Here is a 19,292-nt window from a genome sequence, read left to right on the forward strand (position 1 = left end):
TGTAGAAGGGCTACATCAACCCTCTCTTTTTTAAGACGATGATATCTTTTTCCTTTCAATTGGCGAGTGGTTCTCCTTGACATTCCAGGTGCACCATTTAAATGAATGACTAGCCATGATTGTTCAAGCAAGTCCGAGACCCCCCCCAGGAGGAAGAACCCCACTCAAAAGACATTGAGTAGAAACCATTAACAATTCACATATAAAAACCTTTAAAGCAACTAAATCAAAACAGCTAAGAACTACTCCTAAAAAAAAAAGACATAATTAAAAGTGGACTTTCCCCTTGTCCACAGGAGGCTCTCCTATCTTCCAGTAATCTCACCATAACACCTCCCAGCTGGAGCTATGCCCTCGGCCCAGATATTACAAAGTAAGATAAACAAATGCCAAAATCTTATAATACACGAGTTAAAAGTGGGTGACCAACCCATCCCCTCGATATTACCACCTAGGCACTCTTAACAAAACAGCAATATAAAATAAAATATATAAAATTACAACCCCCAGCAAATATTAAGCAACAAAAAACAACTCAGAAACATCTCCCAACAATCGGATAAACCGAGTGAGTTGTGGATAAGAGTCAAAAGAAAGAAGAACCCCCCCTGAGGAAAGATGGAAAAGAGAAAAAGGAGGAGAAAAAACAGAAGGGGGGTAAAATAAAGTCATTATCCATATAGTTCAAGTCCTGCAGTCTACTTGAGAGCATCCAAAAATTCTTTTACTTTTTCCGGCAATCCGAAGTTATACACAGATCCTTCATGACTGAAGCGCAGCGTTGCCGGGTATTTCATGGAATATTGAATATTTAAATCCCTTAGACGTTTCTTTACCTCGTCAAACACCTTCCTCTTGTGAACCACAACCAGAGAGAAATCCTGGAACAGCATTATTTTGGAACCCTTGTATATCATGGCTTGGGGATCCTTCCCCAAAACTCTGGAGGCCTCCAGCAGCATTTGTTCTTCCCTGTAGTGCTGAAGTTGAACTAGGGAGGTAAGTCCCCTAGGGCGGCCGCGGACATGTCTGTTTCTGTTGGGGGGGGGGGGGGGGCCTACCTGTGGGGAACTTGGTGATCCTTTACCTTTGGTCATTTTAAAATGTATCAAACTGCTAAAGTTTGATGTAGAATGACCAAAGCTGCTGGGAAAAGGCTATTTTTAACATTTTTGAAAGTGAGGAGAGGGTAGGTACCCCACCTTGTCTGGGTCCTGGGCAGAGCTCAGCAAACTCAGACCTACTAGGTCGCCGCCATCTTGAATCCCCTAATTTCATTTCTTAATAATCTGGCAACTCATCACCTCTGTCCACCTGATAGTCCTTTTGATAGAATGCATATCCTTGGATATTTAGTTCCCTGATCCCCTTGCAGTCATGTCTCCACAACATCATACCAGCCAATTTGAAATTGCACAACAAGCTCACTCATCTTGTTTTGTAGACTGTTCACAATTAAGTACACTGCCCTCAGCTATGTTGGCCGCTCCACTTCTCATAGATGTTCCCTTATCTGCTGTGCCTCAAGTTAGATTTCTCATCTTTTCCATATACTGTCTGATAACTTGTGGTGGAAACTAAGAATCTCTCCTGAGCCCTCCCCTTCCTTTGACTAGTTTAAAGTCCTTCTGTTATGCCTGCAGTTCATCTCCCTTAATGCGTGAAGCATTCAACATAAGATACGAAGCCTTTTAAATTTGTTTCAGAAAAAAAACAAACAAGTTTGTTCAAAATTTGCATAAAAACTGCATAAAATAATTATGCTTCAGAAGAGGAACATGTGAAACTCCATTGTACAATAAAGATTCTTTTCTTGGATGTGTTGAGATCGGGATCCATGCAGTATAAGAACTCAAAATGCAGTTATAAGGGCAAAATTCTTCCCCGATCCCCATAAAAACCTGCCATTAAGTACTTATTACAAAAAATCATGCTAATCTAACTACTTTAAAGTCATATTACAAGACTATGCCACCCTGGACCAGATAAATTAGATGATTCTGACTTCAAAATAATATTAACATGGAAAAGAAATTCAGCTTCGTGCAAACAGAGCGAATCTGAAAATACTCAAGCATAGTAAAACAGAAATAGTATTCAAGCGGTTTTTACAATTACTCTTATTATTCATTGAATTTTTGTAAATGGTAAATTTAGACAATATTGTGAATCCCATCTATTCAAGGAAAATCTTGCTCAGGAAATTTTCCTGAAACTATTGTGAAAAACACAGGAAATGGCCCTTTACCTCATTGCTGCTTCTGAGATCTTGCTGTTTTAAATTGGAGCGAAGTCTGCCTAAAAAACAATTAAATTCAATATACATGCAATAATACGAGAAGTTCTCAGAATTGTTGTTTAAAGAAAATGCTCATCTTCCTTTTTTGTTGTACACTACTACAGTATTAGTCAAGGGGTCACATTTTCTCCAATTTCTATTTGATGTCCAAATATGATTCGCTACAAAGACATACAGCAACTAAAGGAAGTTTCCACTAAGATAAATACTAATAGTCAAGTAATTGAAGAGGTTGAAGAATTAATACAATTCTCAACATGAAGCAGAAAAGAATGAGAAAACCCACACTAAATGCAGGTAATCCAAGTGTTACTGAAATCACCTTTGTCATTTATTGTTTATGCTCTTAGTTTGAAAGAAATTGGAATAGCTACCTCTTGATTTCCAGGTCAACTTACAGCCAAAGTAAATTACATGTCATCTTAAATTGCCATATCAAATGATAATTAACTTTCATGAAAGCACAACTTGCAGTCAGTATGTGAAAAAAAAAGCCTTTGCACATTGGCCTATGAAGCACAAGTCAAATGAGCATTCATCTTGTCTGGTCAGGAAACAGATAACAGAAAGCAATATCTTCCACAACCCTGTTAACTCTATATTGTTCATGCTTATGTTTAAAACTGAACATTTTTAGGTGAATCTGAGAAACAAACCTTTAAAACAAAGAAAAATTGTGCTTTATTAGAGTCTGCAGTTCCATACAATGGGACACATTTTAAACTTATTTAAAGCCTCGCACAGTTAAATTAGGGCCCAACAATTCGATTCTCCTCTGCTAACAGGCGTTATAACAAAAGGTCATGTTATTAGATTAACAATTGAGAGACTCAAGCTTAACTTTCATAAGATTTTGAGAATTTTTCAAAACCACTGGATATCTCAGTGCTTTATAGCTGAAGTGTGGTCACTATTGTGATATAGGAATGTGGCAACCAATTTACACTAAGTAAACTCGCACAAATAGCAATGAGATAATCTTGAGACAATTCTTTTTGAGAGACGTTGAGGAAAAAATATTGGAATAGGACACTGGGGATAACTCATCTATTTATTTTCAAATAGGACCATGAAATCTTTACATTCACCTGAGCACTTGGATGGGACCTTAGTTTAATCCCTCAACTGAAAAGGCACTTTTCAGTACTGCCTCAGTAGTGGAGTGGACAGTCAGCCTGGATTCTTGTGCTTTTGAAATTTAAAATATTTAGAAATAAGCTGGCATCAGTAAAAGTGACCATATAAAAGGCAATTGGTTCATTAATAGCCTCCAAGGAAATCCTAGTGACTCTGGAGTCATGTATGAATCCAGCCCTCAGCTGTATAAAATTGCTAAATAACTGCACTGGTTCAACATCAAAGCCCACAACCATCCTTACAAAGACAAGAAGAGCTATAAATTCTATGCAAGCAACATTCATATCCAGAAAGTAAACTGTAAAACATCTCAGGGTGCACTCCATAAACAGCAACTGGCCCCATCCTCTGTCCATAAAGGATGGGGAGCAGCAAAGCACCAAATCATCACAGCACATCTCAAACTAACTTATCACAGAGTTCAGCACTTTAAAGCTCATTGACATCTTACCTGCAATGCTGCTGCTAGGCTGCTCTGCATACTGGGTCAGACATGCTTTCTTAGTGCTCTCTTGGTCACTGACAGCATTGGCCATGCACTTTCGCACCTCATTCAGAACTTACAGATTTCACAGCAGTTCTATCTTGTCTTTTAATACAGACAGCTTGTCATGGTTGCCAGCAATGATCAGAAAAGGTAGTGGACATTTTGTTGAATGGCACTTTACTACATCAATATCACACCTACAGCGTGTGCCAGCATCTTACATGGCTAACACCCTGTATGTGTTTAACCAAATGGTTGAAGGAGGTTGTCACAAGTCCAGTCAAGAAGGACTATGGCCAATTAAAATGTGCTGTCACAGTCAGTTAAAAGTAATGGTTGATCAGAGAGAATGTTTCAGTGATCCGACTGCACTTACAATCACGTATAGTATTGTATTTGAGAGACATGGCTTGTGCTGCATAATCTGTTTCAGTCGACGGTGTCAAATGTTCACATTGAAGCATCTTACTGCCCTTCTTATTGGAGTCCTACATGTCACTTTATCACTGATTGTGCTTAAGTGACTCTTGTGTGTGCTGAGTACTAACTGATCAAATTAGTAAGGAGCTGCTTTATTTTTGTTCTTTTTCACGTAAGTCCATTGGGACCATCTGCTATGGATCCAGCCACTGCAGCTGGATTCGTCACTGTGGTTGCTGGACAACAAAGGCTGACAGAAATTAAGGAGGAACAGATGGATTTTCATACCCAGACCCAGCAGCTGAACAGCCTCCACATAAAAGTCACATCAAAAGGTCTTTTCAGGGTGTGGATATGGGCATTCTTCCGGATGGGCAAGGCACAATGCCAATGATGAATGAGGATGTTCTGGAACACTTTCGCAGTACTAAGTCATCTGTTGGATCCTTCCGGATGCAGGACACTACAGGCTACATCTGTCCCCTGACAGCTGTGGCAGAAGGAGGTCATTGTATCTGCAGTGGTTGTTTCTCAGCAAGTATTCCTTTAAGGCATCTAGCCATTGAAAGAAAGCAGGAACTTGAGAATTATTACAAATGTAGGCATTGTGGCAGCTTTCAGGGTACCTGGTATAGATGCAATTGTTGCTTTGATAGCGTGCAGACAATATCAATAGTGGGAAATGGTCCCATTTGGCTTGTGTCTAAGTCATCTGTAATCATCAGAACCACATAAGGGAAAATGATAACCTAATGGTATTATCACTAGGTTATTAATGTCTTAGGGACCCATGTTCAAATCCTGCCATGGTAAATGGTGTAATTTGAATTCAAAACAAAAATCTAGGATTAAGACTCTAATGATGTCCATGAAACTATTACAGATTGTCAAAAACCCATCTGGTTCATTAATGTCCTGGAGGGAAGGAAACCTGTCATTCTTATCCGGCTTGGCCTGCATGTGGAATCCAGACCCACAGCAATGTGGTTGACTGTCAATTGCCCTCTGGGCAATTAAGAACAGTCAATAAATATTGGCCTGGCCAGCAACAACCATACCCCATGAATGAAAAAAGAGAGAGAAATCTTCGAGATCTACAGCAGGAATCCTGATAGATGCCTCAATGCCTACAGTCTTGATAATTTCCTGTTTTATTTCAATGGCTGGATGCCTTAAAAGAAAAAGGTGCGGAGAGATAACCCTCAGCAGATACAATTACTTTTTTTGCCACAGTGATTAGGGGACAGATGAAAGACCTGCTCAAGAGCAGGTTCCAATTTTTGGAAAGGTATGGTTGGGGAGTCCTTGCAATGCACTCCATGACTTAATTGATGCCTGCTTCCAATAGACTAGGACAGGGTTGGGTGAAGAGATTCATTATTCATTGATTGTAAATTTGTTGACACTGGAAAACAAAGCAGCCTGTTTAGCTTCAAATACTAATGTAAATTTACAGTTTTTCTTTCTTTGCTTTTCCTGCTGTTTAATTAAAATTAACATTAACAACTGTTTGGAGGCTTTACAACATCTGATGCTCACATATTCAACAATGTCATGATGTCAACAGTGGTTGTTAGGGAAAGTGTAGAACTCCTTTAGATATGGTTCTAACATTAATGTGGTGCCAAGGAAAGGTAGCTTGTGTAGCCTCAGCTAAAATGAGTTGATTAGATAAGTAATGATTGAAACAGACTACATTCCTTTAATTCTATTGACAAAAAAGTACCACTCATGTAACTTATGTGCCTCAGGTGTTCTTTGTTCCTTGCTCTCCCATTGCATAGATGCAGCTAGAACGTAGAACAATACAGCACAGTACAGGCTCTTCGGCCCATGACATCATGCCAAACATTTATCATAATCTAATATCAACCTAACCTATACACTCTTCAATTTACTGCTGTCATTGTGCTTGTCCAGCAATCACTTACATGTCCCTAATATCTCTGATTCTGCTACCACCGCTGGCAGTGTATTCCACCAGCACTCTCCATGTAAAGAACCTACCTCTGGCATCTCCCCGGTACTTCTCTCCACCCCGCCCCCCCCCCCCCCCCTCCCACCCCCGTCACCTTAAAATTATGACCTCTCGTGACAATCATTTCTGCCCTGGGGAAAAGTCTCTGGCTATCTGCTCTATCTACGTTACAGGATCCACGGCTGAGGTGGAAGAGCCTTTTTTATAGTGGAGCCTGTTAACCTTGAAGATTTGCATGGAATGACCTAGGGGCATTTGTAGATTAGAGTTAGGGGCCCAGGCATGCAGAGTCAGTTACAGCCTCTTCTTGAACATCTGTGAATTTGGGTATCACAGGCAAAGAGGAGTTGAAAGGGCCAAGCAATTCTGAAGCATTTTAAGAGAAGACTTCCTGGGCAGAGTGGCTTTTGCGCATGGTTGGGCAGAGTGGCTTCTGCGCAAGGTTCTCATCTCACCTGATACCTTCTGACACCAACTATCTTGTTAGGAGGAAGGGGCAACTAAAGTGGGGTGAAGCTCCCTTGTCCTCCTATTGCTAAAGTGAAGTGGTGCAGGACTGTCATGAAGATCCAACAGCAAAATGAGTTTTCTACATAATCTAGCTCTCCACTGCAGCCATCAATCTGGCCATGGAGACAGTCAGATGCTCGTGTGGTGGAGTCAGCATGATACAGATAGCGTTAGTGGTTTCCAACCTTCAATCCAATTTCCGAGAATGTCGGACAACTTTGCCTGACATGCCCATCTCTGTTCATTCAGAGATATGGATTTTGTAGTGGCCAACACTGTGGTGTCCTCTCCTGTCTGAGGCCGAGCAAGTGCAGTAGTTCCAGGAGTCAGAATCCCTGCAATGTGGAAGCAGGCAATTTGGCCCAACAAGTCACAGTGACCCTCTGAAGAGCATCCCACTCTATCCCTGCAACCTTACAACTTCCCTAGCTAAACCAACTGGTCTACATATCCCTGGACAATATGGGCAATTTAGCATGGCCAATCCATCTAATTTGCACATCTTTGGACTGTGGGAGGAAACCAGAGCATCAGGAGGAACCCCACACAGACGTAGGGATAATGTGCAAACTCCGCACAGAGTTACCAGAGGATGGAATTGAACCGGAGTCCCTGGCACTCAGGCAACAGTGCTAACCACTGAGCCATCGTGCAATCCTCTGGATGCGGAAAGCCTGCGACATTTTTTCCCTCAGCTAGTTGCAGAGACATGGCAGTGGTGTACTCATCAAAATGTGCCTGAGGCTTCAGAATACACATAATAGATACATACAAAAAGTAAGTAAAATCCAAGGAAAGTACCCATCATCTGTAGTTAGCTGAAAAATAAAAGACAGCATCCAACTTTAAAAAGACAGCATCAGTGCATAAAGATGGGTGGGCAGGTCAGAAGTTTGGATAGAATATTTTTGAAAAATAATTAAAATATTAGTGGAAACAGCACCAGAGAAAGCTAGCTAGAAGTATATCTATAGAGTTTCTAAACATAGTTGAAAAACAGTTAAGTGAGCAAGGAGAATTAATTATGGAAAATTACGAGATAGCAGATGAATCAAGAGCTATTTTGCATCGGTCTTCTGGAGAATTCATATAACAAAGAATTAGCAATATATCAAAAAATGAAAGTGAGGAACTCAAGAAAATTACAATTACCAGGAAATAGCACTTAACAGATTACAAGAGCGGTGGGCTGAAAAGGTTGCTCACTAAAGTCTTTCAGGGAAGGAAATCTGCCATCCTCATCTGGTCTGGCCTATAAGTGACTCCAGGCCCACAGCCATGTGGTTGACTCTCAACTGCCCTCTGAAATGGCCTAGCAAGTCGCTCAATTGTATCAACTGCTACAAAGTCTCAACAAAGAAATGAAATTGTGTAGACCATCTGGTATCAATCTAGGCACCGGAAAGACAATGGCAGAAACAGCCCTATCAACCCTGCAAAGTCCTCCTCACTAACGTCTGAAGACTAGTGCCAAAATTGGGAGAGCTTTCTCACAGACTAGTCAAGCAACAGCTTGACATAGTTATAGTCACAGAACCATACCTTAAAGATAATGCCCCAAAAACTATAATCGCCATGCCACCAGCAGAAATGGCAGCATAGTGTATACAGCTAGGAAGGAGTTGCTCTTCGAATCCTCAACATTGACTTTGAATCTCTTCACATCTCATGGCTTCAGGTCAAACACGGGCACAGATACCTCCTGCTGATTACCATGTAGTATGCTCCTTTGGCTGACAAATCAATACTCCTCCAAGTTGAACAATATAAGGAAGAAGCACTGACGGTGGCAGAGGTGCAAAATATATTCTGGGTGAGGGATTCCAATCTCCACCACCAAGAGTGGCTCGGCTATAGCACTACTGATTGAGCTGTTTGGGTCCGAAAGGACATAGCTTCTAGACTGGGTCTGTGGCAGGTGATGCAGGAACCAACATGAGGGAAAACATACTTGACCTCATCCTTACCATCTGCCAAGTGCAGATGCAACAGTCCATGACAGTATTGGCAAAAATGACCACCTCTCAGTCCTTGCAGAGAGGAAGTCCCGCCTTCACATACAGGATACCTTCCATCGTGCTGTGTGCACTATCACTGAGCTAACTGGGACAGACTTTGAAACATATCTAGCAACTCAAGACTGGGCATCAAATGAGGCACTATGAGGGCAGAACTGAACTCCAGCACAATCGGCAACCTCATGGCCTGACATATCCCCCAGTCAAACACTACCATCAAGCCAAAGGTCAACCATGGTTCAATGGAGAGTGCAGGAGGGCATGCCAGGAGCAACAACAGACATATCTAAAAATGAGATGTCTCTTGAAGCTATCAAACAGGACTACTTATATGCCAAACAGCATATGCAGCAAGTGATGGAGAGAGCTAAGCAATCAGATCTAAGTTCTGCAGTCATGCATGGTGGTGAACAATTAAACAACTCACTGGAGGTGGCGGCTTCACAAATATCCCACCCTCAATGCTCTCCCTAATAGCATTGTGGGTCAAACTATGGCATATGGATAGCAGTGGTTCAAGAAGGCAGCTTACCACCACCATTTCAAGGGCAACTAGGGATAGGCAATAACAAGTGCTGGCCAGCCAGTAATGCCTATGTTCCATGAATGAATTTTAAAAAAAAACAAGATACGACTATTGACGTATTTTATGCTCAGGTTTTAAAACAAGTGACAATTGAGGTAATTGAGTTGGTTTCAATTTTCCAAAATTACTTTGCTCCAGGGATTTTCCTGTTGGATTAGAAAACAGCAACGATAATTTGTTTATTTGTTAAAAACAGCCAGCAAGAAACTATAGGGCAATTAGCTTAATATCTGTAATAGAGATGTCGTGAATTTTATTAAAAAAGTTACAGCAGGACACTTAGAAACACTTAAGGTGATCAAGCAGAACAGGCATATTTTTGTGAAATCATAGTTAATCAACATATTGAAGCTCTGAGGAACTACGGTATGGTCTGGATAGAGGGGAACAGGTGGATGTACTGTATTTAAAGGTGGTATTGGATAAGGTGCTACATCAAAGATTTTGTGATAAAAAAAGATGATAGTTATTTTTATAATCTATCTTATTCAGAGATGTTATTATACACCAATGGACCAAATGGGACTTGAACTCAGGACTCCTGGCTCAGAGTTAGTTCATTACCACTGCACAAGAGCCTTAGAAATCTGGAGACAGGCAGCAACATGTGATGATACTATAACTTTAAGAGGAGCACTTTGACCTTATTGTTTTATAAAGAGAGATTGAGACAGAAACATAGAACAGTCTGTTTGTAGCCAATAAAGTAAACAGCTTGTGAGGTCTTGGTTTTTTTTTTAAAAAAGGTGGAACAATAGAAGCAGGATGAATGGGGTCAAGCTCCAACAGGACAAAGATTTAGTTTAATTTTCAGTAGCCTTTGAGGTTTTGATGCTGCTATTCATCTCTCCTTGCTACAACAAATGCTTAAGTTCTGTCTCTCTTTGATGTTCTTTTTTCCTAAACTGGAGAATTGCACACAATCTATTTTTACTGAATTTGCCTTTGCTAATGATGTGTTAAAGGGATGTTACTATATTGGAGCAGTTGAGGTTAATAGTTAAATAATCGATTATTCTGTTAAATTTTCCAATAGGGTTAAGATTTTCAAATACTTCTTTGTTTGTATTTTAACTATAGCGTAAGAATAAACTGTGTTTTACTTCAAGCCTAGTAGGTTGACCAATTGAACTGCATTCAGAACACAACACCTTACATTTGTCTTTAGAAAAAAGAAAAAGTTGGGCCTAGGCTAGTTTCTTAATATATTTTGAGGGGGTTTGGCCTGGTCCATATCAATTGGCATTGGTAAATTAGCTAGTTAAAAGGAAACAGAGGAATCATAAATGGATCGTTTTTCTGGTTAACAAGGTATAATGAGCAATATGTCACAGGGATCAGTGCTGGTGACTCAACGTTCGACAAATATAGAAATTAAGTTGATGAATTGGCTGGGGCTGTTTTCCCTGGAGCATCGGAGTCTCAGAGGTGACCTTAGAACATAGAAGAATACAGCGCAGTACAGGCCCTTTGGCCCTCGATGTTGCGCCGATCCAAGCCCACCTAACCTACACTAGCCCACTATCCGCCATATGTCTATCCAATGCCCGCTTAAATGCCCATAAAGAGGGAGAGTCCACCACTGCTACTGGCAGGGCATTCCATGAACTCACGACTCGCTGAGTAAAGAACCTACCCCTAACATCTGTCCTATACCTACCACCCCTTAATTTAAAGCTATGCCCCCTCGTAATGGCTTAGAGGTTTATAAAATCATGTGGGGCACGGAGAGGGTAAATAGACAAAGTCTTTTCCCTGGGTTGGGGGAGTCCAGAACTAGAGGGCATAGGTTTAGGGTGAGAGGGGAAAGATATAAAAGGTACCTAAGGGGCAACCTTTTCACACAAAGAGTGGTACATGTGTAGAATGAGCTGCTAGAGGAACTGGTGGAGGCTGATACAATTACAACACTTAAAAAGCATCTGGATAGGTATATAAATAGGAAGGGTTTAGAGGAAAAGGGTCACGTGCTGGCAAATGGGACTAGATTAATTTAAGATATCTGATCAGCATGGACGAGTTGGTCGGAAGGGTCTGTTTCCATGCTGTACATCTCTGTACTCGAAGGCAGCAAAGAAAAGATTCCTAAATTTGCTGATGATACAAAGATAGCAGTTTTGGTCCCTTTATTACAGGAAAGATATTACTGCCACAGATGAAGTATAACCAAGGTTATTTCGGAGATGGCAGGAACTTGAGCAATGAATAATTTTCTTAAATGTCTGTCATTGCTCCTCAACTGTCTTCGCTGCTGAATTCTTTCCATAGCCCACTTCAGTCAATTCTGACCTCATTCCTTTTAAACTGTCTTCATTTAAGCTTGGCAGTTTTTGACCCAAGTTCTTTGCTCTCAAACTGAATGCTAAGTTGTACCATACTATGGTCCAAAAAAACCATAAGAAATATGAATAGTAGAAGGCCATTTGGCTCCTCAAGACTGCTCCACTATTATATGGGATCATTGCTGATCTGATATTCTTGATGTTTACATTCCTGCCCTTTCACCATAATCCTTGATTCCCCTACTGATCAAGAATCTATCGCAGCCTTAAATGTACACAAAAGCCCTGCTCATACAACTCTATGGCAAGGAGTTCCAAAGATTTTCAAGCCTCAGAGGAAAACTTGCTCCTCATCTCAGTCATAAATTCGTGACTCTTTATTCTGAGGCCATGTCCTCTGGTCCTAGACTCTCCCACAGCAGGGAACATCCTCTTAGTATTTACCTTGTCAAGCCCTTTAAGAATCTTACATGTCTCAATACAGTTACCTTTCATTCTTCTAAACACCAACGAGTAGAGTCACAACCTGTTTAACCTTTACTCGTAAGTCAACCCCTCCATACCAGGAACAAAATCAGAAATTGCTGGAAAAACTCGGGTCTGGCAGCATCTATGGAAAGAAAGCAGAGCTAATGTTGTGGGTCCAGTGACCCCTCTTTAGAACTCTCCATATTAGGGATCATCCTGGTGAAGCTTCTCTGAACTGCCTCAAAAGAAATGATATGCTCGCTTAAATAAGGGACCAAACGTGCTTTTAGAACTCTAGATGTGGTATCACCATCACGTTGTACAGTTGCATTGAGACTTCAGTGTTCTCAAACTCCAATCTCGTTGAAATAAGGATCAACATTCCCTTAGCTATCCTGATTACCAGCTGTACCTGTGCGCTAGCTTTCTGCATTTTGCACAAAAATACCCTAAAATCCCTTTATGTTGCAGCTTTTTGGAGTTTTTCTCCATTTAAATAATACTGTTCCTTAGTTGTCTCTTCAATAATGAATAATTTCACATTTTACCACATTATATCCCATTATTCAACTTTTTGTCCACTTACTCAAGTTTATCAAAATCTCTTTGTAAACTGTTTGTCTCTCTCTCTCTCAAAATCTGCCCTTTCATCTATTTTATTGTCGTCTGCAAATCTGGCTACAATGCATTCACTTCCTTTCTCCAAGTCATTAATATATATTAAACACTGATCCCTGTGGAATGCCTCTGCTCACTGTTTGGTAAGCTGAAACTGAACTCATTTATAGAATCCCTACAGTTTTATCCCCACTAGCTGTTTCCTGCTCATTCGTCAACTCTCTATCCATGTAAATATACTGCCTCCAACAATATGGGCACTTGCCTTATGATTTCACCTTTTGTGATGTACTTGTCAAATGAATTCTGGGAGTCCAAATACAACACATCTACTGATACCCCTCCATCAACTCTGGGTTGCAACTTCCTTGAAAAATTCTGTTAAATTAGTCAGATATGATATGCCTTTCATAAAGCCATGTTGTCTATGTTCGATTAGATTATGATTTGCCAAATGTGCTATTATTTCCTTGAGAATCAATTCCAACAGTATTCCAACTGTCGATTCAAACAATAATCAGCCAACAGTTATCCATTTTTTGCCTTCCTCCTTTTTTGAATAGGGATGGCACATTGACAGTTTTCTATTCCCCTGGTACCTCTCCAGAATTCAACGAGTTTTGGAAAATTGCAACCAATGCGTCCACTATCTCCGTAGCTACCTTTTAGTGGATCCTAGGATCAGGGCTTGGGGACTTATCTGCTTTTAGTTTGTTTAATATTACTTCAGTGACGGTACTTAGTTCCACCCCCATGTTCTTTAGACTTAATGGAATGTTCAGAATATATTCCACCGTAAAGACCGATGCAAAATAGCTGTGTAACTCCTTTGCCATTTCTATGTGCCCCAAAACCATCTCCCAGATTCATTTTCTAAAGGCAATGTTTCCTTTGCATTCTCTCTTCCTTTTTATACTTTTAACATAAGTTCTTAATATTAGTTTTTATGTCCCTCACTTTATCAGCTTTTTAGCCCTCCTTTGCTGTATTTTGAATCTAGTCTTTGGTATCATCGACTTTGGCCTCCTACATACCTTTTTTTTCCGATTTAACACTCTCGTTCATTTCTTTGGCTAGCCACCGTTGGTTTATCCTTCTCTTAGAATCTTTCCTCCTTCTTGGGATATATTTTTGTGGAGAGTCATGAATTACCTCCTTAATGTCTGCCGCTTATCTATCCAACTTGTTCACTTTAGCTGTTTCCGAAGGGATTTCTTTCTAAAAACCGGACATCATTCATTAAACCTGCCTCATTACACATCATCAGATCCAAAATAGCCTGATCTCAGGTCAGATTTATAACGTATTACTCTTGGGAACTGTTCTGAATACCCTCTATGCATTTATGTCTTTCTCATGGTTTCCTCGACCAACTGGACTATTCCAGAAGACTGAAGTCACACATGATTAATGTTCAATCTTTGTTATATGCCCAGTTTACTCTACCTTACCGTATAGACATAGTTAGAGGGTCTATAGATTGCAGGTAGAAGATCCTTTATCCGAACATCCAAAAACCGAAACGCTTCAAATCCGGAGGTTTTTTGTGAAGTTTTTTTCTCATTAACAAGGTTGTTTGGCGAGAAAACAGTTAACCCAAGTCAACACCCACTGGATGCTTGTCACTTAGATGCGACATGGGGGCGTGGTTAAGCACCAACAGGCCTTGGGGTTTCTCTGTGATCGCCCCCGAGTCAACACCCACTTCTTGCATGTCACTCAGATATAACGCGGCGGGGGTGACAAGCATATTCTTACTTAGAAGTCTGCTCCTCTGGTAAGATTTCTAAAAATTTCATCGTTAAACTGTCACTTATTCTGAAAACCGAAAAATTCCAAATTCCGCAAAACAGCTTGTCCCGAGCATTTCGGATAAAGGAACTTCTACTTGTACTAGCTTTTTATTTCCCTTTTTATTTGTTGCCTCCACCAGATTCTAAGTTTTCCCATTCAAGATCATTTCTTGCTGTCATACTTACTCCATACCACACCAACAATTCTAGCCCATCCTTTCCTTCCTGTTGTCCTTTCAAAAATTAATACTGAATATTTTGTTCCCAGCTTTGATCCCCTTGTAAACCCTCTGTAATGGCTATAAGGTTATACACCTTAACGTATATTTTTGTGGTTAATTAATCTATTTTTCCCTTAATATTACAAGCTTTTAAGAGCCATTACTTTTGCCGGTTTACCACTATTTCCCCTTTTGACCCTGCTGCTTGCATTCTGTCCCTTTCTGTCCCACTCTGGGTATCATTACCCAAATAGCTGCCCATTAATCCTCCATATCCTCTTGCTTTTTGAGGTTAAATTTCCTCCTCTCCCAAACCTTCCAGACTAAGGATCCTTGAACAGGAAATAGGTTTTGCCTTTTCCAAGATGTTCATGGATATGTACTTTGTAGTTGAAAGTGGAGTCTAATTTAATACAATAATATTTCGCAATATTAACAAATACAAAAGTGGCAATATCAAGCAACATCCTTTGACAAAATAAACCGAAGTTAATCAGAGAACGAAACCTGCTGATGACCATTGATTTTTTTTAAAAATCACCGACAGGACAGACAACCTGTTTGACAAAGAGAACATTCCAATAAACCCTTGGAAATATATATCAAATGGTGAAAATTTGCAGTCAGAATCCAATGGATGGAAACAGCATGGGAATAAATTTGGAAATGAACTGTGGTAACATTAATAATGCACTTTAAAAATCTATTTTCTCCATTAACCTATTTTCTAAATAAGGTTAAATTTTTTTGGCACTTGACTTGTTTGCTTCCATGCTGTATGACTCTATGACTTAATACCTCAAATGACAGACAGGCTCCAGACTACCACTGGGAACTTGGCAATATTACCTTGAAGATACTAAATGCAAAGTATAACATTACACAGTATTTCTCCTCCTCACACCCGTTCTGCTAACTTAACATCTTAATATAGTTCTGCTGGGAAATAAATCAATACTTATTTTGCCCAGTCCCATTCCATGTTAACTCTAACTCTTAAGGTTATGTTCTATAACATACCAAATTATGTCTACTCAAAGTCAAATAAAAAGGTATTTATCACTGCAAAAATCACTGGCACATTTAAAGCTGACAAGATTTGAGATGAGTACCTGACAGTTTAAACAGTAGCTCCGATGCTACTTTACAAGACATATCCTGGTTGAACAGCTCTGAAGCAGCAGTGACTTCAGACATCTTCTTTGATTTCTCAGGAGGTTCCTGTGTCACTGGTGACTTGTTACCAAATAGATAACCAGACTGCGGTGAAAGAATAGGATCAGGCGGTAACTTCTCTTTATGCTCATCTTTAGCTTTAAACTTTGGAGTTAAAGACCCCCTTTGGTTTGCAGCTGTTAATTCAAAAGAGCAAAACACGTAAGTATAGCACCATAGGCTTTGGTTTTCATTTACAAGCACAATGCATTTGCTACCTTATGGGCTATGCTACAATTTGTTGATTAAGCACAAAGGTTATCCTTATAGGAAGATGACTAAGTTGCTAACTCAGTGTATGATCCCATGGGCAAAAAAAGATATTATGGACAGTTAAAGATTGATTTACAGGTTTGCCCACTAGAAGTGTACTTTTGGGAGTCAGACAGAAAATTACATGCAATACAACCTGTTAAACAATGGCTGGAATTAAGGTGGAATAATGACTCGAATTCCTGCATTGCAGTCTTGTTGGGAGAATTACCACGTCGCTGAGCATGAAGCTTGTTTCACAAAAATGGTTTTGGAATGTTGGCAGGGAACATCATCAACTGAACCTAAACCTGTTCTCCCCCAGCATCTCCACTTCAGAGGTCACCACCAAACATCTCAGATAGAAAAACCAAATGACTTTGCCATTCTTGTTTGGAAAGAAGTACAATTACAATGCACTCACTAAAAATGGCTGATTCAATGCAGAACATATTTCAAACCTGGGATTCCCCAGGTCTGTATGGCTGACTATTCCAAATAGGAGGTAAAACATTGAGCCATTTGTGGAGGTATACATACAGGTTAAAAAACACCAAAGAACTGTAGATCTGGAAATCAGAAACAAAACCAGAAATTGATGGGAAAACTCAGTGGGCCTGGCAACATCTATGGAGAGAAAGTAGAGTTAACAGTTCAGCTTCAAGGGTTACTGGCCCAAAATCATTAATTCAGCTCTTTCTCCACAGATGCTGCCAGAATTGCTGAGTTTTCCCAGCATTTTCTGTTTTTATTTGAGTTACTCAGGAAAATTGACAGTTTCTTTTTATTTCTCATGTTTATTTCGTGATAACATGTTAAGGTTCTAAATTTTTAATTTGTATATTCTAACATTTTAGAAAAATAAAAATAATATTTTTACCTCTTGTTCTCGTTATGAAAAAAAGCCAAAATACCTTCTTGAACAGTAAACTTCTTTGAGATTATTATTTCAAAATATAGAACCAGAGGGAAGATAAATAAATTAGTGACAAGTAATTGCAATCAGATGTTTCGAATATGTCAGGGGCTCTGAAGAAACTAAATATCACAGACATTCAGAAAAGGGTGGATGCTGAAATTGTGACATTGTATTCAGTTGCTGGGAAATTTTAGCTTCTACTGATGCAAAGATCCTTCTCATTTCACGAATTTTAATTACTTTCTCATGTACAATACTCCCTTCTTGTGAGACAATGAGCAACTGAGGTTGCTTTTGGGAAATTATTGGTAGACAAGCAAGAGGCTGCGAGAACACAGCAAGCTAAGCAGCATCAGAAGGTGGAGAAGTCAGCGTTTTGGATGTAACCCTTCTTCAGTTAAATTATTGACATGCTATACCATCTTCAGTTCAGAGCATTCTCATGTCTTCCACAACCCAATCTATCAGAATTTTCAGAGAATAAAGTCTTGCACAAAGTATCTGCTCATTGTAAGGCCAGCATCTATGTCTGACCAATCAACCTCACAGCCCAATAAGGAATGAATTATTCAATGCCAGGTGTGCTCTATTCATTTTTATTCTTATATCAAGACACGTGCTATTCCATATATAGAAAGATATAATGGCCCTATAAGACTTAAATTTCGAGTTTCTCAATATTTGCTTATTTCTCATATTCATTTATCATCAGCAATGTGTTGTCTTTTTGCCTTCACTTCCCAATCAAACAACACATACTGAAGGTTCCACTAATTTGGATTCGCTAATCTAACCAATCCTCTTGTTTTTCATGCATTTACCAGCCCTAATTGAGAAATAGTTATTCAAAACGTTTTGTGAAGATTCAAGCTATCAAAAATTGATATCAAATAAATAATTACCTCCACATCAATTCAACCTGAAAAACAGCAGCAGGTGAATAAAAAATCCGACTATTTCATATGCTTATGAAGTTCCATCACAAATCAGCAGTAATGTTTATAACCAATGTTCCCTTTAAGCCATGCATTCAAGCACGCATGCAACAACTAAAAAACTAAAAGTGCTGTACATACTCAATCGCTTTCCACTGTATAACTTCCAATCTGGTTTAAAAATCTCTTATGAAATCTGTGCAGGCACACCAAAAATTTCAGGAAACATTGCTTATAGTCATACAGAAAAACAATTGCAAAATTGGAAGACAAAACAGAAATTGGAACCTGTAGACTGAATACCCAACATACCCTATATTTTTCTGCTTTTGATGTAGTTTCTGAATGCTATATACAACACTTCCATGTCTCCCAATCACTGAATATATAGACAGGCATAACTGAAATAAAGTGAAGTTTTTTTCAGCAGTCTAACAAAAAGGTTTGTTATGTCGAACATTGCAACATATTACATAACAAAAAAAAGTCTGAAAACAAGATGGGGCAACATTAAAATACAGCTGAGGTTTGAGATCCTGTTGATAGACTCATTGCTTACAATGTTAACAATCATAATTCCTTGAGACAGGAACTCAAATCTGGATTGAGACTTAGGCCCTTTTGTAACACAGGTTTATTAAAATTTTAAAGAGATGATCAATCAGTCAACAAATAAATGGTGGTATGAATCTGGAACTCTCTCTCTGTAAGGATGCTGGAGCCAGAAACCCTCATAACTATTTAGATGTACATTGTAAAGCCAAGGCTTGCCAGGCTATGGATCAAGTACTAGAAAATGGGATTAGAATAGTTAGGTGGGTTTTATTTTGACTGCACAGATGCATTGGGCCGAATGGATATTTTCTGTGCTGTAGATCTCTATGACTCTAAAAATAACTCCCGAAAGTAAAGTTAACTCGATAGAGCAAGGGAGTTGGGGAGGATATCTGCCATTTAATGCTAACGGTAAATCATACTGACCCTTTTTTTTTTCCAGTGCTAACAGTAACAAATGCAGATATTGACTGCAATCGATGGCAACAACAGTACTGCAGTTACCAGATAGCCCAGTTACTCTTGAATCTGGAAGATACAATGGGATTGTGCCTAGCTACTAAACTTTCCTTGTTTGATGAATCTGTGCTGCAGCTGGA

At 39.5% G+C, this 19,292-nt stretch overlaps 1 protein-coding gene across 5 annotated transcripts in view; it reads right to left on the reverse strand.

Moving 5' to 3' along the window:
• Positions 1-19,292, reverse strand: part of znf827 (zinc finger protein 827) — a 127,561-nt gene that overhangs the window by 69,049 nt on the left and 39,220 nt on the right. For 4 of the 5 annotated variants that reach the window (XM_043699079.2, XM_043699088.2, XM_043699071.2 and 1 more), the window contains exon 5: positions 15,930-16,169. The exons of the other annotated variant lie outside the window; for it this stretch is intronic. In XM_043699079.2, coding sequence (XP_043555014.2) covers positions 15,930-16,169 — 240 coding nt within the window. The remainder of the gene's footprint in view (positions 1-15,929; positions 16,170-19,292) is intronic. 5 annotated transcript variants of the gene reach the window in all.

This window comes from Chiloscyllium plagiosum, unplaced genomic scaffold, assembly GCF_037043375.1.
Source record: "Chiloscyllium plagiosum isolate Xiang-an unplaced genomic scaffold, Cpla_swu_hap1 HiC_scaffold_1, whole genome shotgun sequence".
Classification (NCBI taxonomy): Eukaryota; Metazoa; Chordata; class Chondrichthyes; order Orectolobiformes; family Hemiscylliidae; genus Chiloscyllium; species Chiloscyllium plagiosum.